The 20,502-nt window shown below is 36.6% G+C and overlaps 1 protein-coding gene across 1 annotated transcript in view; it reads left to right on the forward strand.

Moving 5' to 3' along the window:
- znf512b (zinc finger protein 512B) overlaps positions 1–20,502 on the forward strand; it is an 89,850-nt gene that overhangs the window by 52,370 nt on the left and 16,978 nt on the right. The window contains exons 3-10 of the mRNA XM_073874969.1: positions 432–516; positions 3,550–3,678; positions 6,378–6,562; positions 6,784–6,995; positions 8,923–8,994; positions 10,403–10,537; positions 12,782–12,909; positions 18,692–18,781. Coding sequence (XP_073731070.1) covers positions 432–516; positions 3,550–3,678; positions 6,378–6,562; positions 6,784–6,995; positions 8,923–8,994; positions 10,403–10,537; positions 12,782–12,909; positions 18,692–18,781 — 1,036 coding nt within the window. The remainder of the gene's footprint in view (positions 1–431; positions 517–3,549; positions 3,679–6,377; positions 6,563–6,783; positions 6,996–8,922; positions 8,995–10,402; positions 10,538–12,781; positions 12,910–18,691; positions 18,782–20,502) is intronic.

Raw genomic sequence — 20,502 nt, forward strand, 5'->3', positions numbered from 1 at the left:
AATCAGAAATATGAAATAAGGTTTATGGGTCTTCTTTAATCAAATCAAGGCATTTTAGGGAGGAGTCGATAAGATCAGGAGTTCGCAAAAGCTCATTTTGTTTGAAGTCGAGTTTTCCTGTGTTCCACCAATAAGGTTTGGATAAAAATGAGACATTGATGAAAATGTTTTCAGTAAATTTTCTCTGATAAATTGGTTTTAAGGTTAAGGATTGATGCTCTTTAGGGTAAAATTGCCCTTCGGTTTCATCATCCTACTCATTTTGGCTAGCAGCGTGTAAATGTGGCCTTAGACAAATGTTTCATGATCGCCCACAAATAGTTCAATGAATTCATGAAATCTCATACGACTTTCTTTTTTCGCTTAGAAATATGTGACATTGTTTAAGTAAGATCTGCTGGGAATTTTGTTTCACAACTATAAATGTTATTTCACGGTTCCTCCTGTAATGAGAAGTCAGAGGCCAAGAAGAAAGGGCGCCCCCGTGTGGAGGCGCAGGAACTGCGCAATATACCTGTAAGTAAAGTATCACTGTGTTTTGGGGTGGTAAAAGTACTCAAAAGTTATACTCGAGTAAAAGTATTTATACCCAAATAAAAAATGGCTCCAGTAAAAGTAGAAAGTCCTCCAATCAAAGTAAAAGTAGCCTACAAAAGTATCAAATTTAAAACGTACTTAAGTACTGAAAGTAAAAGGTAAATATTATAAATAACTGTATAGCAATAATTAGGCAGATCAATTGTTTTGGCAGCATGCAGGAAGAACCAGTTGTGCTTACTCCAAGCAAACACATAACGTTCCCCTAATGTTCAAATATGGTTCCCATTTGGTTATTTTTGAGAGCCAAATAAGAACGTTCTGGGAACGTTCCCTGTATGTTATTTTTTGGTTTAATTTTATAACCTAAAGAGAACGCTCCCAGAACATTTCCTGTAGGTTATTTTTATTTTTTTATTACTAGAGAACGTTCCTTGTATGCTATTTTTAGTTTTTATTTTAGAGAGAAGTCCCACTGCTCCGTATGTATTCACTACTGCTGCTATCCATCTATTTTTTTGGAAATTAAGTGAAAACATCATTAAATCTATTTTATTCTTAATTAGTGCGCAAGTTGTGCGCGCTCCACTACTCCAGTACGCGCTTCTCTACTCTGTTCCTCCAGCATGCGCTTGCGAACTTAGTTTAATTTTACCTCAGTAACAAACATTATTTTACTGATTTCTTTTCTTTCCTTCGTCATTTAGTAACTTAAATATGAGAGAACAAATATATATTTTAGTGGTTTTCGATCGTTTTTAACGTCTTTATGAGGAGAATATGATTGAGGGGAAACGGAGCTAACGTTCGGCGGATAAACTGTGGTAAGATTTGTTAAAGCGTAACTAAACCTCTGTTCAGAGCCTGACTCCGCCCACTGGCAATATTTGAAAAATGCAAGAAAAGTGGGCAGATCCCAACGGAGATAGAGGGGACAGACTAAGCTTGTACCAAGTGTGTGGTGAGATCGTAACAAGGGCGTGGTGAGCTTGAATCTGCTTACGTCACGAGTTATTTTTTGGACCTAACATCCAATAGGAAAATTCAACTGCAGTAGCCACCGTTCAACCTGAAGAGGGCAGCACTCAGACGTTTTTACACCATATATTGTAGTATTGAAACACTTTATATACAAATGTCAAAAAACTTACTAAAATCGATGAACAGCACTAATAAAGCCCCATTCTTACAGATCATTAACTAAAAAAAGGTGGTTTAGGGTTTAGTTACTCTTTAAAGTGAATGAAATATTTTTATCTCAGAGAATAGAATTTAGCAAATTATTTTATCTTTTTCTTCATTCAGTAACATTAACTTAAATATAAATATATTTTAATGATTTCCAATTGATTTGACACGTCTTATAAAGAGAATATGATGTAAAGGAGAAGCTTTAAATATTTTATACGGATTGGCGACTATAACTGCAGTGGTAAGATCTGTAAGTATTTATTTATCTGTATATCGTGATTAACTCATTATTTACATATTTTATAAAATACAATGTACGTTAATCTAAAAACAATATGCTGATGCTATAAAAAATAAGCTCCAGTTCATGTTCTCTGAACAATAACTGTTTAACACATGATTTTTAGTCTGATTATTTGCATTGAGGCATATCACAATATAAAGGTTAGGGGAACGGCAGCGAGAGATGAACCTTCACCTGTTTCTGCGGTCATCTTCCACTTCGCAATAGAGACAGAGCGCAGTTATGCAAATTTGAAAACCACGCCCACCGGGGGGGAAAGCAAGTCAACCGTCTCCATTGACTTTGTATTGCGAGAAGCCGCCTCCTTTTCATTTCTGGCTTATAGCAAAAAAACTGAATAATGCCTAAAAGCTGCTGTGTGACAATATGTACAGCTAACAAGCCAAAGAACCCAGAAATAAGTTTTTATAAGCTGTCGAGCCGTAAAACCCAGCCTTTAAGGAGAATAAAGTGGATCGCCGATTACGTTTCCCCCTAGTGGACGCAGTTCTACTAATAGAAGTACTATGAAAAGTTGCCTGTATCCATTTTTGTGTCTTTAAACGCTCGTTCTCTGGGGTCGACAGCCTATAAAAACTTATTTACAGATTAAACTTAAAAACAGAATAATACCTAAAAGCTGCTGTGTGACAAGGTGTACATCTAACACGCCAAAAAAATAAATAAATACGTTTTTATAAGATGTCGACTTCAAAAAACGAGCGTTTAGACACAGAAATGGATACAGGCAACTTTTAATAGTACTCCTATTAGTAAAACTGCGTCCAATAGGGAAAAACGTAGTCGGCGATCCACTTTATTCTCCTCAAAGACTGGGCTCCACGGCTCGACAGCTTACAAAAACGTATCTCTGGTTTCTTTGGCTTGTTAGCTGTACATATTGTCACAAAGCAGCTTTTAGGCATTATTCAGTTTTTTGTTACAAGCCAGAAATGACAAGGAGGCGGCCCCCCGCAACACAAAGTCAATGGAGACCGCCGGACCGCCTTCCCCCCCGGTGGGCGTGGCCCCCAGGTTATGACGCGCTGCGCTCTGTCTCTATGCGCGCCGAACTGACTGCTGAGCGTATGCTGCCAAAGAGCTCGCGCGCATTCTTTTTTTTCTAAAAGAAAACCCAGTTTTTCATTGATTTGGAAAGACAGTGTAATAAATACGGGCATGGGGAAATGTATCGGAGTAAAAAGTAAACATTTTCTTTAATATTGTAGTGGAGTAAGAGTAAAAGTAGAAGCAAATAAAACATACTCAAGTAAAGTACAGATCCCCGAAAAAAATACTTAAGTAAAGTAACGAAGTATTTAATTCGTTACTTACCACCACTGGATACTAAAGGAATGAAACTACACCAGTGTGGGATTTTGGAATAGTTTGCCATTAAATAGAAATGGGACTTTCCAAATTATATCCAACTGTTGTGCTTGAAGGGAAAACATCTCATGAAAGGTTGTGGCGGGTGTGTGTAAAATTGATTACTAATAGTTTCTAATGACTGTGTCTTTGTGTTTGTCTCGCTGCAGGCTCATATGATGGTTCAGTGGAAAGAGGAGTTTAAAAGTCGTTCCAGGGTAAAATGTCCGAGCACAGGCTGCTGGCTGGAGTTCCCCAGTATTTATGGACTTAAATATCATTATCAGAGATGCCAAGGGGTAAAATCAAGAATCCAAACTAAATATTCTCACACACTAAATCACATTTACACCCAACACAAACAACTAACATCAATGTGCAAAACTCAACATTTCTGACCCAGTTTGTGAAAACCCAGCTTAAAGCGATAGTTCGATCAAAAATAAAAATTACTCCATGATTTACTCACCCTCGAACCACCCTCAATATTTTAGATAAACACATTTTCACAGGGTTCCCGCGGGTCCTTGAAATCCTTGAAAGTTTGTGAATCTGCCTGGGAAGTTTTTGAAAATATACATAGATACATTGAAAGTGCTTGAATTTATTTTATGCAAGAAGTTTTCTGGAAAAAAATCCATATTATTCCCTGTGTAGTGTAAGAAAATATCATCAAATTATAGACTTCTTAAGCACACGTGCTAAACTGTTAGTTTTAAATGCTTGTCTCTGGTTACGTATGTAACTGTTGTTCCATGAAAAGGGAACGAGACGCTGCGTCTTCCTTGCCATACTTCCTGTGTCCCTGTAATGCCGTCTTTGGCAATATTTCAGATAGCGATATACTTCCAGGGTCCCACGTCACCCTGTCTTTGTCGTTAAGCCTCACCATTGGTTGAATTTGATATACACATTCAGACGCACTTACCCCTGGAGGCGTCCCCAAAGTGTCACCGCAGTGACGCAGCGCGAGTTCCCTCGAAAGGGAACTGTAACAATGTATCTTAAAAGGTAACACGATGTAACCTTGCTCTCACTTGAAATGTGTCCCCACATTTAGTCCTTGAATTTGAGGGTATTGGACCCGGAAAGTCCTTAAAATGTCCTTGAATTTGAAGTTAACTAAGTTATTTCAGAAAATATCTTGGCTCTTCCAAGCTTTTAACAGTTAAGGAGTCTACTTTCTTTAAACCCAAAGAATCTGCATCCATCCTTCACAAAAAGAATTGCCTTCTAACGGTAATCAATTCGATTTTGTACGAAAAAAATCTAATGCTGCGTCCCAAACAGCCTACATCCATACTATATAGTAGGCGAAGTAGTGCTTTTTACATACTATGTAGTATGGAAGTAGGTGGTTTGGGACGCAGCATATATTTAGAACTTTACAAACTAAAATAGCTTGTTTCCGGTAACGACGCCATCTTGGACTGCTCTGCATTCAGGAGGGAGTATCAGCGTAGTGTCGAATACGGAGGCACAGAGCAGGAAGCAACAAAAACAAAGCTAGTCACAAGTTACAGCTTTTCTCATTCGCTTTGCAGCATTTCTCAAATCATTCTTAAAATTCACAAAATAATAAGTGCGTTTCTCAGAGCAATTTGTATTAGGGATGCTCCAATCGATTGGCATTAAATGACTCGATCGGTACTCGCTAAATTTGGCGATCTCATGAACTGATCTTTCTGTTTACTTTGTCATCATAGGGATCCTAAATGCGGCTGCAATTTGAGACCATTTTTACAAAGTGCAAACATTTTTATAACCCGTTGCTCATGTGTGACCTGCAAATTTGAATTTCTCACTCTGTATAATATCTCACATAATTATCAGGACATAAATAAGCCTAGAGGTTGTAAATAGTGTAAACATGCACAATTTGCAAACTATTATGATAAATAGCAATAATCATGTATAGTGACATTATAACGACCAATGTTATGAAATAATGCAACGTACACAATTAACTTTGTCATGGCATTTTGTAATGTTTACATTACAATAAAACACAAATGAAATGATAGACATAGACTATAGACTGTTTACTTGTGATTTAGCTGCAATAATGTAAAAACGTTATAAGCCAGCGGTACTTTATTATTATATGCACTCTACACTTGGAATAAACATCTTATTATCCTATTACCATCATCTGTAGTTTAGTAGACTATGCAGTAGCCTAATATTTGTATGAAATTGTGAAACATTACCTGGTCATTATCTTCGAAGGTGTACTAGAGTGGGAAATTACGACAGTTGCAAGTATTCTCCAGCGACTCCAGGGGTCGCTGTTTGACAAAAACGCTGAAAATGCATAGAGCGCCTTTAAGACATTTGACAAGTTAGGTGTGCAGTTTGGAACATTTCTCAGCCAATCAGATCAGAATAAAGCATTCAACAGCCCATGGTATAAGGTACGGATAATGCACAATTGCCTCTAACGGAAGCTAGTTAATTTGGTTTGTAAAATTTTAAATATGGATTTTTCTCTTACAAAATTACCCTCAAAAGGCCTTTATTTGCCCCCTGGAGCTGTGTGGATTACTTTTGTAAAGGATGGATGCACATTATTTGGGCTTGAAGGAAGTAGACCACATATTAACTATTATAAAGTTTGGAAGAGCTAGGACATTTTCACAAATAACTGTGACATATGTAAAAATATGGACATATGTATCTCAGATGGCTTTAAAAGGGGGTAAATCATTGGGTAATTTTCATTTTTGGGCGAACTATCAAAGTCATTTTTGCCGGTTTTTACATAAAATCATCCTATCACTTTAAAAATGTATTAGTAAAGTCACTTTTATGTTATCTTTTATATGTACTGTGGATCATTAATTTTAAGAGATATGTAACAATTATTACAATAAATAATGTAAATACATTTATATGGTTTCATGCACATTACTGTCTGTAAGCCAGTCTTCAAATGCAACACGACATACAATATGTCCCATCTGTCATGTTTTATAAACATTTCCTGTGTGTCATTCAGGCGACCATAGCAGAGAAGCTGAGTCACGGATGCCCGTACTGTGAGGCTGTGTTTGCCACTAAAGTGCGTCTTCAAAAGCACAAACTGTGGAACCACCCAGAAAGGGTCACCACGGAGACCAAACCCGATCTGAAGTCTGAACCCAAACAGCAGAAAAGCCCTATGAAGGGAAATGCCAAAAAAAGGTTTGAAATGTCAGCATTTATGATACAGGACATGTATGCACTGAATTTAAATCTCAAAATATATAGCATAACACTATTAACTCAGGAACTAAAATAACAAGGGATTGCTTCAGGACATGATTTGTTTTCCAATGTGATTATTAAGTTCCACATGATGTCCTCTTGTATTACTATGGTACCAGTCCTCCGTGGATTGACTTTACAGCCTGTGTTCCCCTAAGGCCCACAGAGAACAGCCCTCCGTCGCCTGTATTTTTCAAGGTGAAGAAGACCAAGGAGATATCTCAGCACTCACAGAATGGGGAGTGCGCCCCCCAAAGGTCAGAGAGGGGACAGCATCAGGGGACATCTGTAGACACTGGGGACAGTGACAGCGAGGAAGATAGTCTACCTCCACCCTTTCCAGAGGAGGATCCAGAAAGAATGAAGCACAGTAAGATTGCTACACACTGAGATTATTACTAGTTTTACACTAAACGATACAGACCAAGGCATTAACACACCTATGCACATCTTGCATACGTGAAATTCTAAAAGAATTCCTCCTCCTAGAAAAGTAGTCCCTCCAACCACCTAATAAATGAGCCCACTCCTTATTAACATGTCCCAGTATGCCCTCCATATTGACATTTGTCAGAAACTGTGTACTGGCCCTTTAAGCAGCAGCTTGTAAGAGCATAGTTGGCGGCTGGCAGCGCCGTCTCTGTCTCTGCTTGGCAAAGATGCAATATGTCGAGATGTTGGTGGGCTCGTGCTGTGAGGCCTCTATTTATGGGTACACGGACCCTTCATTTGTTGTTTCACAGCAGAGCCAGGGGCTTGAATCACGTGGTATGTGTCTGCATCTAAAAAGGCAGGAAATCGTGCTGGAGCAGCTGTGTTCATAAGTTGACAATCAAAGTCTGAATGCTAACACACTAACAAATATCTGCTGTCTCACCTCACATGACTGCTATATGAAAGCCATGTCAGTTTCTCCATGGAGGTGACAAACACAGGAGATTAGGAAACAACATGTGAAACAGCAGGTGCTTACTTGCCTTGGGTGCACTGAGGTTTGAGTCTTATTAATGAGCAATGTTTGTCATACTGTAGCTTCCCAAACTACAAGCTTTGCCCTGATTCCGATAGTAAGCTTATAATATTGATGTATAAAATACAATAATATAATAATTCATCAGGACCACATGAAGTCACTGTGTGTCGTCACTGCCATTTTTGTGTCCAGCTGTCAGTTTAAAAGCGTACAGTAATGGATTCATACGTCCTAAAACACTTTTTCCCTAAACTTTGCACTTAACCTTTTTATACACATGTATATACGCCAATGGACATTTGGACTTAATTATGAGCATACTGTTTGTAAGGTCGCCTGAAAGATCGCAGTTCTGCATGTGCACGTTTGTTCTTGTTGAGATGTTATGGACAGCAGACTTTCTTTTGTGTCCCAGCAACTTCTTTTAAGGACTACAAAATAATAAATTGTAATACATTATGATATTGCTTTACCAGATCCTTGCATATGAGACAGCAGGTGCGCCAAGCTGGTTTCATCACAAGGACTTTTCATGTGTGTATCCTCATGAAAATAATGCATTATAAGGTACCATTAAACTTAGAAATATAGTAGATATAATGTTTTTATGCGTACTCAGAAGATGTGATTCACTGTTAACTGTGGGGTGCATGGCTGTAATGGTAACGGGATACAGCGTGCTATGAGAGGGATTGTTCATTCGTGTTAGTAAATTAAAGACAAAAATATTCACAAAGTTGTCTACTCTATTTATAATGACAGAGATATTATATTTAATTTATTTTATGAAACATTTTTAATTTCTGGAAATATTTAATACAGAATATGACAAATAATGCAGGATCCCCAAAATTCAGAATTTTTGTTGATTTTGCCCTCTTCCGCGATCGCGAACAACTGGAGGGACTGACTGGCAGCCGACATCTAACTCCACATTGTAAAATCAGTATTTTGTCTCTGGTAAACCTTCAATTACACTAATAAATGTGACAATTTAGTCCTTTAGATATGCTGTGTTCGCTGCCGAGACGGACACAAATAAGGCGGCGGGCATGGCGGAAGTGACGTCTTTGGTACCCATGAATAAGTTGCCGGGACAGATTTCCCATAGTTTTTTAACAAACGTAAAGATGAGTATGCAAATTAACCTGCAATTTAATGTTTTGCACAGCGATGGCGATAGAGAGGCATAAAGCAGTTCTCTTTTGAGGATATGTAGGCTGCTGTAAATATATTTACAGGATAGCAAATCCTGGATTGTAATTCTGTGCCCTGTTATTGAAATGTTTGACCTCTTTTTGTTGTTCTTCTCCATTTGAGCCAGGGAGGAAGCAGAAAACTCCAAAAAAGTTCACCGGGGAGCAGCCATCTATTTCAGGAACATTCGGCTTAAAAGGTACAAAGCACATACTCATACATACAAGTTATATTTAATGTTGGGAATCTCATGTTGATTTGAACCTATCCGCTTGTTAAATCATGACGTAAGGAATACAGTTTCTGGGTTCAAGCCTTCCCTTATTTCAGTAGGATATTATTTAACTCTTTCACCGCCATTGACGAGATATCTCGTCAATTAAGAGAAAACGCTTCCCCGCCAATGACGAGATTTTCCGTCTTTCCGCAATACCGCTATTATCCACCCGGTTGGCGCACTTCCGCAACTTGTACAACCCGGAAGTAGCGCCTCACGTGAAAGAGAAAGAACTCTGTGTATGTTTTAAAGATCGCTCTGCATCTGATCTCTATCAAAAGTCCTTCACAAAAATGGAATTATCTCAGCTTTTTGCTCAAAATTGGGTGTTTTTGAAGAAACCTACCCATGTTTGAGAGGTGATTACAAGAGAATCATGAAAAATGCTGGCGCTGGCTGGCAACTTTTTTTTAAAAACGCTGGCGGGGAAAGAGTTAAACAGCCGTTTATGAGCAATATTTATTCATATGTGAACCTGGAACAAAAAACGTAAGGGCCGATTTAAGAAAATTGAGATTTATACATCATCATTTATACATCTGAAAGCTAAATAAACAAGCTTTCCATTGATGTATGATGTGTTAGGATACGACAATATTTGGGCGAAATACTGTACAACGATTTGAAAATCTGGAATCTGACAGTGCAAAAAAACAGAAAACGGAGAAAATTGCATTTACAGTTCAAGTCCAAATAAAGTCATTTTAACACATATTAGTTTATTTTTGGTGCTTCAAAAACATGTGTTGCTTGCCTGTCATCTCGTGTCAAAACCGTGTGCCAAATGCATAAATTTACCAAATATTTATTTATGCATTAAATACTTCTTCTTAGACATTTGTAACTTCCAGTGAAGTCAATTCGTTTGTCATTAATTTCTTACCTTGTTTCCAGATCTCAAAAGAAAATCTTACATTAAGAGAAACTAAAGTATAGAAAGTCTCTTCTACTGGATTGGCCATGATGACCAAATTTTTAAGACTCTTTGCCTTACAGTAACTTTGACTTTAATATTCAGTCCTGGTCTCTGATAGACAAAGACTTCCTACAATAAAATTTCAACAGTATGTCAGTAATTAAAAACCTTATTATTTTTGCATGGTAATTATCCCTGTCGGTGCTAATACTGGAGGTATATTAGAAAAGTGTTTCATTTCCTGTTAAAGCCGGTAAAGTGTCCATGTACAAGACAAGTGTTACTTGTGCCACTTTTTGGGGTACAGTATATTTATTTTAAATGCATGGTGCATAAGCTGTTTCTTACTTCTTCTTTTCTTCATGTTGTGAGATCTTATTTTTCCCTTAATGTAGTGTGTTGTGTGTTGAACAGGCATGAATAAAGTGGAGGAGAAGTTAAAAGCAGGCCGGATGAAGAGGGCGGAGGGAGCTTTGTTCGCAGAAGAGTCCCAAAGGAAGCAGTCCGTTCCAGCAGCTACCAGAAAAGAAACTGCTGCTATCAGTTCAGGTCTGTCATAAAATCATCCATACATCACAAACCAATCTTCATCATAGAGTGAGCTGCTGTCTTTCAGACCTCACATAAAAGTTTATATCAGATACCATTTCAATTTACAGTAATGTGCTTTATTTACACGATAAAGAGAGTATTTATGTTTGGTGAAGTAGTGCAATAAAGCTAAATAAATATTTACACTAACATTTAGTCATTTTGCAGACACTTTCATCCAAAGTGATTTACAAATGAGACCTCATTTAACTCTTTCCCCGCCAGCTTTTTAAAAACAGTTGCCAGCGCCAGCATTTTTCAGTTTAAGTTTAATGCCTTTCAGAAAATGTTCTTCATTAAATATATAAACATACAATATATCAAATGAAAGAGACCCTCTGCTTTCAAACAAAAAAAGTTTCCTTATTTGTTCTCTTTTTATCACCTCTCAAATATGGGGAGGTTTCTTCAAAAAAAAAAGTTGAGATGATTGCATTTTTGTAAAGGACTTTTGATAGAGATCAGATTCAAAGCCATCATCTAAACATTCCCTTAGGGAATACTTCCGGGTTTTATAAGTTGGGTAAGAGCGCCACCTGGTGGATAATAGCGGAAATATGGATTGTCGGAAAAACTTGTCATTGGCAGGGAAAAAGATTCAGATAATTTATTCACCCCCATGTAGTGCTGTGCGATAATTCAATAATGATAATTTTACCGATTATACATTTTTCAGATAAAACACTTACGACAGTTCGATAAGTGATCGATAATGTCTACGCACTGTGTGTAATGTTGCACTTCCGGATGCGGCACGCGCTCTTTGTTTACAATCACAGTGTCAATTAAACTTGAAGAAGTGGAGTAAGATGAGGCAAGTTATTCATTTATTTGTAGAGTCCTATGATTTTTGCAATGCGGAAAACGTGGACGGAATCACGAAATGCGCATAAACATTTTCCTTTTGTGTAATGTTGGACACGCAAACAGGGTTCGTCAAAGCCCGGAAAACAGCAGACAAAATAGGTACAGTATACTGTACTTTTTTTCACCGTCCGCCTTGCGCGCAAACGTCCACACAGCTTTAAAAGTATATTTACAGGATATTCGCAAATTCAGGAAACTGAGGAAAAACAGCAGAGTGTGTGCTCCCACAGCAACGTGGCACTCTTGACATCAGTGTGTATAGCTTGTATATGTATAACACATGCGTGATCACTGAACTAAGTTTTCTTTCTTGTTTAAGTGAACATAAACAGCTGGATGTTACTCAGTATATTGAAACTTAAAGCAGTCTGTCTTGGGTCTTAAAATGACAGAAGCCTGCTGCTTTCTGTGTCAGAAATGTGTTGATTTCATAACAAATATATTTACATTTCATACAGATGCTTGAACATTAAAACATTAAAAGATTTTAGTATTTGTCATGTTCTGAATAAAAAGTTGTTTAAAACCATTATTAACTGTCTGGTTTTATCAAATTTCATTCAGGAGCAAAAATCTGCCTTTAAATGCAGAAATAAAGATTTGTTATTTATCATGATAATTATCAATATTGACTTATATGGAAAACATTTTCTTGATAATTTTTTTGGCCATATCGCCCAGCCCTACCCCCATGTCATCCAAGATGTTTATGTTTTTCTTTGTTCATTTGAGAAGAAATTACGTTTTTTGAGGAAAACATTCCAGGATTTTTCTCCATAAAGTGGACTTTAGTGGACCTCAAGAGTTTACAGTTCTAATGCAGTGTTAAAGGACTCTAAATGATGACGTATGCGAAACTACCGCTCCAGTGTTTACAAGTGTTCGGTAAGAGGACCCTTCTGTTGTATGGGGAATGATATGAATGTCTTTGTGTCAGTTTATTGTTTAAAATGGTCCGCAAGTGTGCATCTCCCATATGTAAAGCGTGACCTTTCGATGTGATAACGTAATACGTAAGGTTGTGCTGGCACGTCACACAGCTAGTGCAAGACAAGAAGTTGTGGTTTGAAACTACATATGTTTTTTTTTTGGGGGGGGGGATAATGATCGTTTCGCTAGATAAGAACCTTATGGCATTCGAAGCTGCAATGAACTGTCCATTAAAGTCCACTATATGGAATGTTTTCCTCAAAAAACTTAATTTCTTCAACTTAAAGACATAGACATCTTGGATGGCATGGGTGTGAGTAAATTATCTGAATTGTTTTATGAATGTAGAGTATTCCTTTTAATCTTTTTCATTAATATTCAGGCTCTCTCTCTTTCTCTCTTTAGTGCCCCCTGCTGAAGCCCAATGGCAGAACACTATTTCTGAAAGAGGAGAGGTGGTTTGTCCAACCTGCTCTGTCGTTACTCGCAAGACAGTTCCAGGCCTTAAGAAGCACATGGAGATCTGTCAAAAGGTCAGAGGTCACATCACCTGTCAGTCCAACCACTAACATCATTCCAGTATAAGTATAGACGGTTTAAACATAAATAAAAGACTAGACGCAACTTCCAGTAGCCTTCCACATAAAATCAATAACAACACTTGCAGTAGTTTATTTCTGATAACAAGGGAAATAAATGACAAAGAAATTATCGTCGTTCATATATCATATCTAACGCGTATCAATTATTACAGCTAATGTTACTTTGTAAAAGTAATATATACAATGTTGGCTATAGGTCTTTAAATTGCTTTCCTGGCTGCCAAACCTTTCCGCACAGTTGTAATCCATTCCATACTCGCCGTCTCCCCTCGTCTTTAGCAAACCAAAACATTTTATTTTCAACAAGGTATTTGTTTCAGAGATCAGTTTAGCCACTAGCCAGACTGATAAATAAATACAAAGCGGAAGCAAAGAGTATAGAAGCCCAAGAGGCGAAACTCAATAGAACGCTCCATAGCAACAGTTGCCCCCATGACGGGACGGCGCGGCCGCCAATATGGACTGAAAACTGAAGGAAAACGCCGAAAAATAATGAGAGTCAATGGCACTGAACCAACTTAACATAACAAAAACTTGGCATAACTTATTTTTTTTTCTGGTCGTCATTTATAAATACGAAAACAACCTGGTTATGCATGGCCTAATTATCCTTAGGAAAATAGTATTTTGGGACAAAATATTACTATAAAAGTACGATAAGACTACTATAGAAATACTATAGCGGCTCTAGGATATTATTGAGATATTACAGAACATAACATACTTCTGCGATGTTCCAATACCTCTATAATATTTTAAAGCTGCTATAGTATTTCTATAGTAGTCTTATCGTACTTCTATAGTATGTCCCAAATTACTATAGTATTCCTAAGATTACTATTCTATTTTGTCCAAAAATACTATAAGATTCCTATAGTACTTTTTCGTAAGGGTATGTCCCCCACCGAATCGGCTTCATTAGCCTACCACTTACGGTTTGCAAAGATACAATTATAAAATTACTGCAAACCTTTAATCTATCAATATTTATGTTCTATTATGCATTTTACTTGTTATATGAATAACAGAAATTCATGAAAAAAATATATAGGCAGACACACAGTAATAAGATATTTATTCAAATGTTGATTTTGAAATGAGTGAACATCACCATATATATGATTTGGAAAAATAAATCAATAAAATTATAAATGAACATTTCTTAAGAGTTAATCTTTTACATAGAATATCACAAAAATATTAACAAGTTTCTGGTGGACTGATAATTTTTGCAATTTATTGCAGAACACTGCTTGCGTTTTAACCACTTGCTCATCTTCACAGTTGTGAGGCGCGCTAACGATTTCAGCAGCTTACAGTCCATAATGGCGGCCGTGGCTCCGCAGCGCCATCTACAGACTGTTACCCATAACACAACAGAGTTTCGCCTCTTGGGCTTCTATACCCTTTGGCGGAAGTTCACTTTGGTTCAGGCGCGACAACGCGCATACGTCCGATGAAACCATCTATAGACTTAAAAGGAAAAATTCCCAAATAACTACTTCTGTTCAGCTCAACAGTGCTAATCCTGCAGCACGACACACCACAAAGTACAAAGTGTAAGTCACAAATAAAGCAACATACAAGAACAGAAGAGAGAGTATCAAATGTTTAATGTATGGCTTTCCTCTGTTGTTTATACAAGCAAACCGCAGAGGAAAAAAAGAGGAAAGTGTTTCAGGCATGCAATTAGACACCTCTCTCTCAGGACCCTGTGCACGGGGCCAGAGGGAACCATTAGGAGCACTTTATTGATTAGCCATCTGTGAGAGAGAATCAGAGAGCGGCCCTACCCAGTGTGCATCTGGAGAAGAGTCTTATAGTGCCAGTCCGGTCTACAGCACAACTCTATTAAAATGACGACAGGTCTGTTAAAGTTGAATTGATCGACTGCGTTATTGCGGGGTCACAAGTAATTGTAGTTTCTCTGGCCTCTACCTCAGCCCTGTGTGAAATTAATGACAGTTGCGATGGGCATTAGAAGACTGAGTTTTTTATGACTTCATGCCAGGCCTGGCAATCAGGTCGGTGCGCTTACATAACAATTACTTAATCAGACAATACATCCACATTCCCATTCCATACTAGCACAGAGCAGTATGCATAATGAATAGTAAGTCCGAAACCTCAATACACCTTAAAAAATGCAGGGTTATTTTCAAAAGGGGACAAACCCATGCCATTTCGAACTGGGTACTATTTAAATCAAATTTATTTATGTAGCACTTATATATTATATATTTATGTAGCACTTCTCATGATTTTGCATTGTAGCAGAGGCAAATATATAAATAATATATATGAAAAATTAAATACATAGTATATGTGTTTACAAGGATTACAAAATACGAGTACATTAGCAGTATCAACTGCAAAAAAAAAAAAACTTACCGTTATAGTCATAGTGTTGCGTATCAAATTTTCCATAAAATGTACACATTAGCAGTACAAACTGTATAAATAGTTGTCTGTAGGACTGTAATCTTAATGTAAATTGATATTATGCTTATAACATTTTTATATGCCATCAATACTAAATAGTTTTCATTAGGAATGTAATCAGAACATTGTATTAAGCAATTTTTAGATATCATATTTTGATAAGGTGAATATTATTTATACTATCTGTAAAAAATAATTGGCTGTAGGACTGTAATAGGATCATTATATTAGTGACTCGGTTAAGAAAATATGCATATTAAAAGACAACTAAAGCAACCACTGCGGTATTAAAATTATACATTTTTATTAATATTTAAGTAATTGAATATATAACAAATATCACTATTATTTTCATCATTAATTTACAGCATTCATTTAATTTGTCAGTTAAACCCCCTTAACCTTAATTATTTACTTGAAGTATGCCTTGAGATTAAACATAAATATTTTTTTGTAATTTAATAGCACATTTGCATATTTAACTTAATTATTTGTTTTTATTTATTTATATATCCATTTAAAGCTTTTATTAGTAGTATTTGACATAGTTATTGTTATTTTTACTTTCATCTGGTATTTTTGTAGTGTTGTGTAATGGTCACGTGACATTAAACAAATAAATTATTTGTTAAACAAGAGATTAAACAAATAAAATATATCTTTTGTTATTAAAAATCTACTTTGTTAGTTAGTGTTTTGTTAAGATTTTTCTCAAGTGTTTTTTTAAAATCACTTAATTGCATCCTATGATTTAATTGTAAGCAATTAAGTAATTAAGTCTCCCTCTAGTCGATAATTTAACCAATTAAAACTCATCTTTAGGCATTATAATATCATGTAAAAGTTTTTCCTGTGACAGTCATTTCTACATGCTTTAAAACAGCTTGAATGTAATTTCCTCATTTAGTATCTAAAAATATGCAAATTAGTCTCTGATATCTACTTATTTGCACAGCTCAGACTATAGATCAGTAATTCTTAAAGTGGTCCGCCAAATCCCCCCCCCCCACAGTGGAAGATGACGTAAACTAGGCAAGTGTTTATACAAAATCGGCACTTATTTAAGTAGTTTTTTAATGCACTTGCGAAACTGTGATATCAGTTCTTGCCATTCTGTTTTAATAACGTAAAAATGGATCGGTGGCTAAACCAAAGAGAAGTCAAAATAAAAGATCAAGTGTCAACTGAAAGCAGCTAAAAATCCCCAGATCTATTAGTTTTGTAATGTACTAGTTTTTGTTTCATGTGTAAAATCCCTGTAATTTCAGTGATTTTGGACATTAAGGGGAATTATTTCTTTCATTGTTACCAGACTTCATACCCACCACCTCAGTTTTAAACTAAGGGCTCTTTGGAATGACATTAAGTGGGACCTAGGCTGTTTTAGTATGTTTAATTGCAGTTTTTTTTCACATGTGCAGTTTGTTGTTCATATTAAGCTGTAACTCATTTCACATTTACTTGTTCAAATAAAAAATAAAATTCATATAATAATTTCTGAACATAGCATTGCATTTGTGTATAAAAAAAGTTTTTTGACTTGAAACAGTTGCATATTAAACTTAAATTTAGCTTATCCTTCCTATTTTGTTGTTTTTTGGGGGCGTTGGGGGCGTGTTAGAGTGGAATTCTGTTATGTGGTCCTCAGAAAAAAAATTGGAAGATAAAGTGGTCCTTGGGCCGAAAAAGTTTGAGAAACACTGCTATAGATGTATGAATATGCAAATTACTCCCCGCCTCCACCTTTTCGTACGCGTAAATGGATGCTAATTTTGTTAGATACGGCACATAACATCGGATGTAACCTATGTTTTTTTCTTAAAGCATATTAAAAACACCACATACACATAAAAACAACAATAAAACCACAGTGGGACTTTTAGGGCCCTATTTTAACGATCTAAGCGCATTGTCTAAAGCACACGGTCTACGGGCGTGTCCGATTCCACTTTTGCTAATTTAACGATGGGGAAAATGGTTTATGCGCCAAGTGCACAGCCTCAAAGAGTTGTTCCTATTCTTGTAATGAGTAATGGGTGTGTTTTTGGCGTAACGTGCAATAAACCAATGAGAGTCTCAGCTCAGACTCATCCCCTTTAAAAGCAAGTAGCACTGGCGCCATGCCTAATCTCTATTTAGAAAGCGGAATTTGTAAACTGAAAAACTAAGCGGAGGAAACAGACCACCAGTTTAAGATTAATGTTAATGTCAAAAAATTGTGTTGTTTTTTCATTTGTTTTGAAACTGTTATTTTTTTATTAAAACCTTTAAAATCCGTTTTCTTTAAGTCATGTAAGTAAAAATAGCAGGCTTTTAATTGCTGTAAATGTATTGATATCCTACATAATCATTGTGATCTCATAAAATAGTTTGCAAAAGAAAATGTTTGTACTCTAAAAATACTTTATTTGTAACAAACAAGAGATAAAGAATTTACAAACGTGGGGAGAGCCTTAAGCACGCGGACAGTGCCGTGAGTGTTTTAAAAAGAATTACTTAAAATATTTCTTATCCACAGGTTCAAAGTCATCATATACAATAAATCCATGGGGTAGCATTTTTTAAAAAACATTTAAAAATAGATGCATTTGTTTAAAGCAAAACATTTAATTACTTATCAGGCTACAGGTGAAGCAGCTTTTTACGCCTTCTAACGTCTTATAATCGATCCTCATTTATGTCCAAGAGACTCAATAATTTTTTACATTTTAATTCTATTTTTTCATATTTTAAAAAGTTTATGTGCTGCTGCGCATCCATGTGATAAGCAAACACGCGATGTCGTTCTGTTTATGGGCGCATAACTCGCTCATTAAATAGCAAAAAAAATATTGTGCCATGGACTTTAGAGCAGGTTTTAGTTGGTCAATGGCGTAGTCTATTTTAGGTGCCTCAAAATAGCAACGAGCCAACAATGCGCCTGAACACACCTCGTTTTCAGACCAGAACGCCCCCGGGGGCGCAACTGCATTTGCTATTTAAACAATGTGGCGCTAAACGTGAAAATGATAATTGCGCCGGGTTGAAACTAGCAAAAGACACTTGCATCGCACATTGCGCTGCATTGTGCAGGGTGTATGATAGGGTCCTTAATGTTTTTCATCAACTAACGAACCCCCTGCAATTCCCTCACGAACCACTAGGGGTTTGTGAATTGATTTACTGATTTACAGTAATAAAAGTGTGAATTATTGTAATAGATATGTCAGACATAAAATATCACCAGTGGTTTAAGGATATGGAGGTTGACATTATAAACTTTCTCCCACAGCTGCGTGATGCTCTCAAATGTCAGCAGTGCCAGAAACAGTTCAGATCCAAAGCTGGACTCAATTACCACTGCATGACTGACCACAATAAGGTGAGAGCATGTGTGTGTATACAGTACATCTACAGTAGTGTATAGTATTATATTCAATGGCCATTACAAAAGCCAAAGGTCCACATCAGCCTCTCAGAATTATGATATCCAGCATTACTTTAAAACATAAAGCATCTACTAGCGTCTATGCATTAAGTGCACATATAGAGAAAAGATCTAGCAATGCCTTTGTCATCTGTGATAACTGTGGACCGTAAAAATTTCTCCAACACCCTCAAATTATGAACAGCTCTCCTGCCAGTAATCTGTCTCCACAACAATGTGGTTATGATTATAATCTCTAAAGTTTTTTTTTTTCTGTCAAATCCAGCCAAAATCTGAAATATAACATCACATCTCATAATGTGGGGCTCTGGTGATGGCGTCCCACGTGAGCACTGGGAGGTTTTGTATGAAAACAAGAGTGGTTAAAGAGGGTTGTGGGGATAACAGCTCCATCTGCCAAACTCAAGCATTAGCTGAATACAATATTTCCAAAGAAATCTGTTAAATTATGCACAACCGACTGTCTCAGAATCAGTATAAAACATTAATGAGAAAGTGCATTCAAAACTCAGTTTTGTTATGTGAGTATTTGTGTGTTTTTGTAGATGCTGCCAGGTGCTGTAAGGCTCGTAATCGTATATTTCAATTTTCAGTTCAATTCAATTTGGTTTATTTAGCGCTTTTCACATTTGTATAATTGTTCCAAAGGAGCTTAACATGAATAAAAACAAGTGAAAATTGAACAATCATAAGACAACAAAGTAGCAAAGTACAGCGGCTAAAATGTATCCGTACTAATGAGCGGAGTAATAATGTAACGTATATGTATTAACATAATTCTAAGTTAAAGGAATATTCAATTTTCTTAAAAGAAAAATCCAGATAATTTACTCACCACAATGTCATCCAAAATGTTGATGTCTTTTTTTGTTCAGTCGAGAAGAAATTATGTTTTTTGAGGAAAACATTGCAGGATTTTTCTCATTTCAATGGACTTTAATAGACACCAACATTCAACACCGAACTCAACACTCAACAGTTCCCCTCAACGGAGTTCCAAAGGACTCCAAACGATCCCAAACGAGGCACAAGGGTCTTATCCAGCAAAACGATTGTCATTTTTGACAAGAAAAATAACAAATATACACTTCCAAAGCACAACTTCTCGTCTAGGTCCGGTCCAGCGCGACCTAACGCAAATGCGTAGTGACGTAGGGAGGTCACGTGTTACATATATAAAACGCACATTTGCGGACCATTGTAAACAATAAACTGATACAAAGACATTCATTAGTATCAGTTGACATACAACAACGTAGGAACGGTCCTCTTTCAACACACTTGTAAACACTGGGGCGGAGTTTCGCGTTCGTCCTCTGTGACCTCTTGACGTGATGCCGTATTGCGTCGGGTCACGCTAGCTAGCGCATCACGACCGGATCTAAACGAGAAGTTGTGCTTTAAAAGTGTATTATTTGTTCTTTTTATTGTCAAAAATGACAATCGTTTTGCTAGATAAGACCCTTATGCCTCGTTTGGAATTGTTTATAGTCCTTTGAAACTCTGTTGAAAAAAACTGTTAAGTGTTGAGTTAAGTATTAATTGTTGGTGTCTATTAAAGTCCATTAAAATGAGAAAAATCCTGCAATGTTTTCCTCAAAAAACATAATTTCATCTCGACTGAACAAAGAAAGACATTAACATTTTGGATGACA

This window comes from Misgurnus anguillicaudatus, chromosome 13 (genome assembly GCF_027580225.2).
Source record: "Misgurnus anguillicaudatus chromosome 13, ASM2758022v2, whole genome shotgun sequence".
Lineage (NCBI taxonomy): Eukaryota > Metazoa > Chordata > Actinopteri > Cypriniformes > Cobitidae > Misgurnus > Misgurnus anguillicaudatus.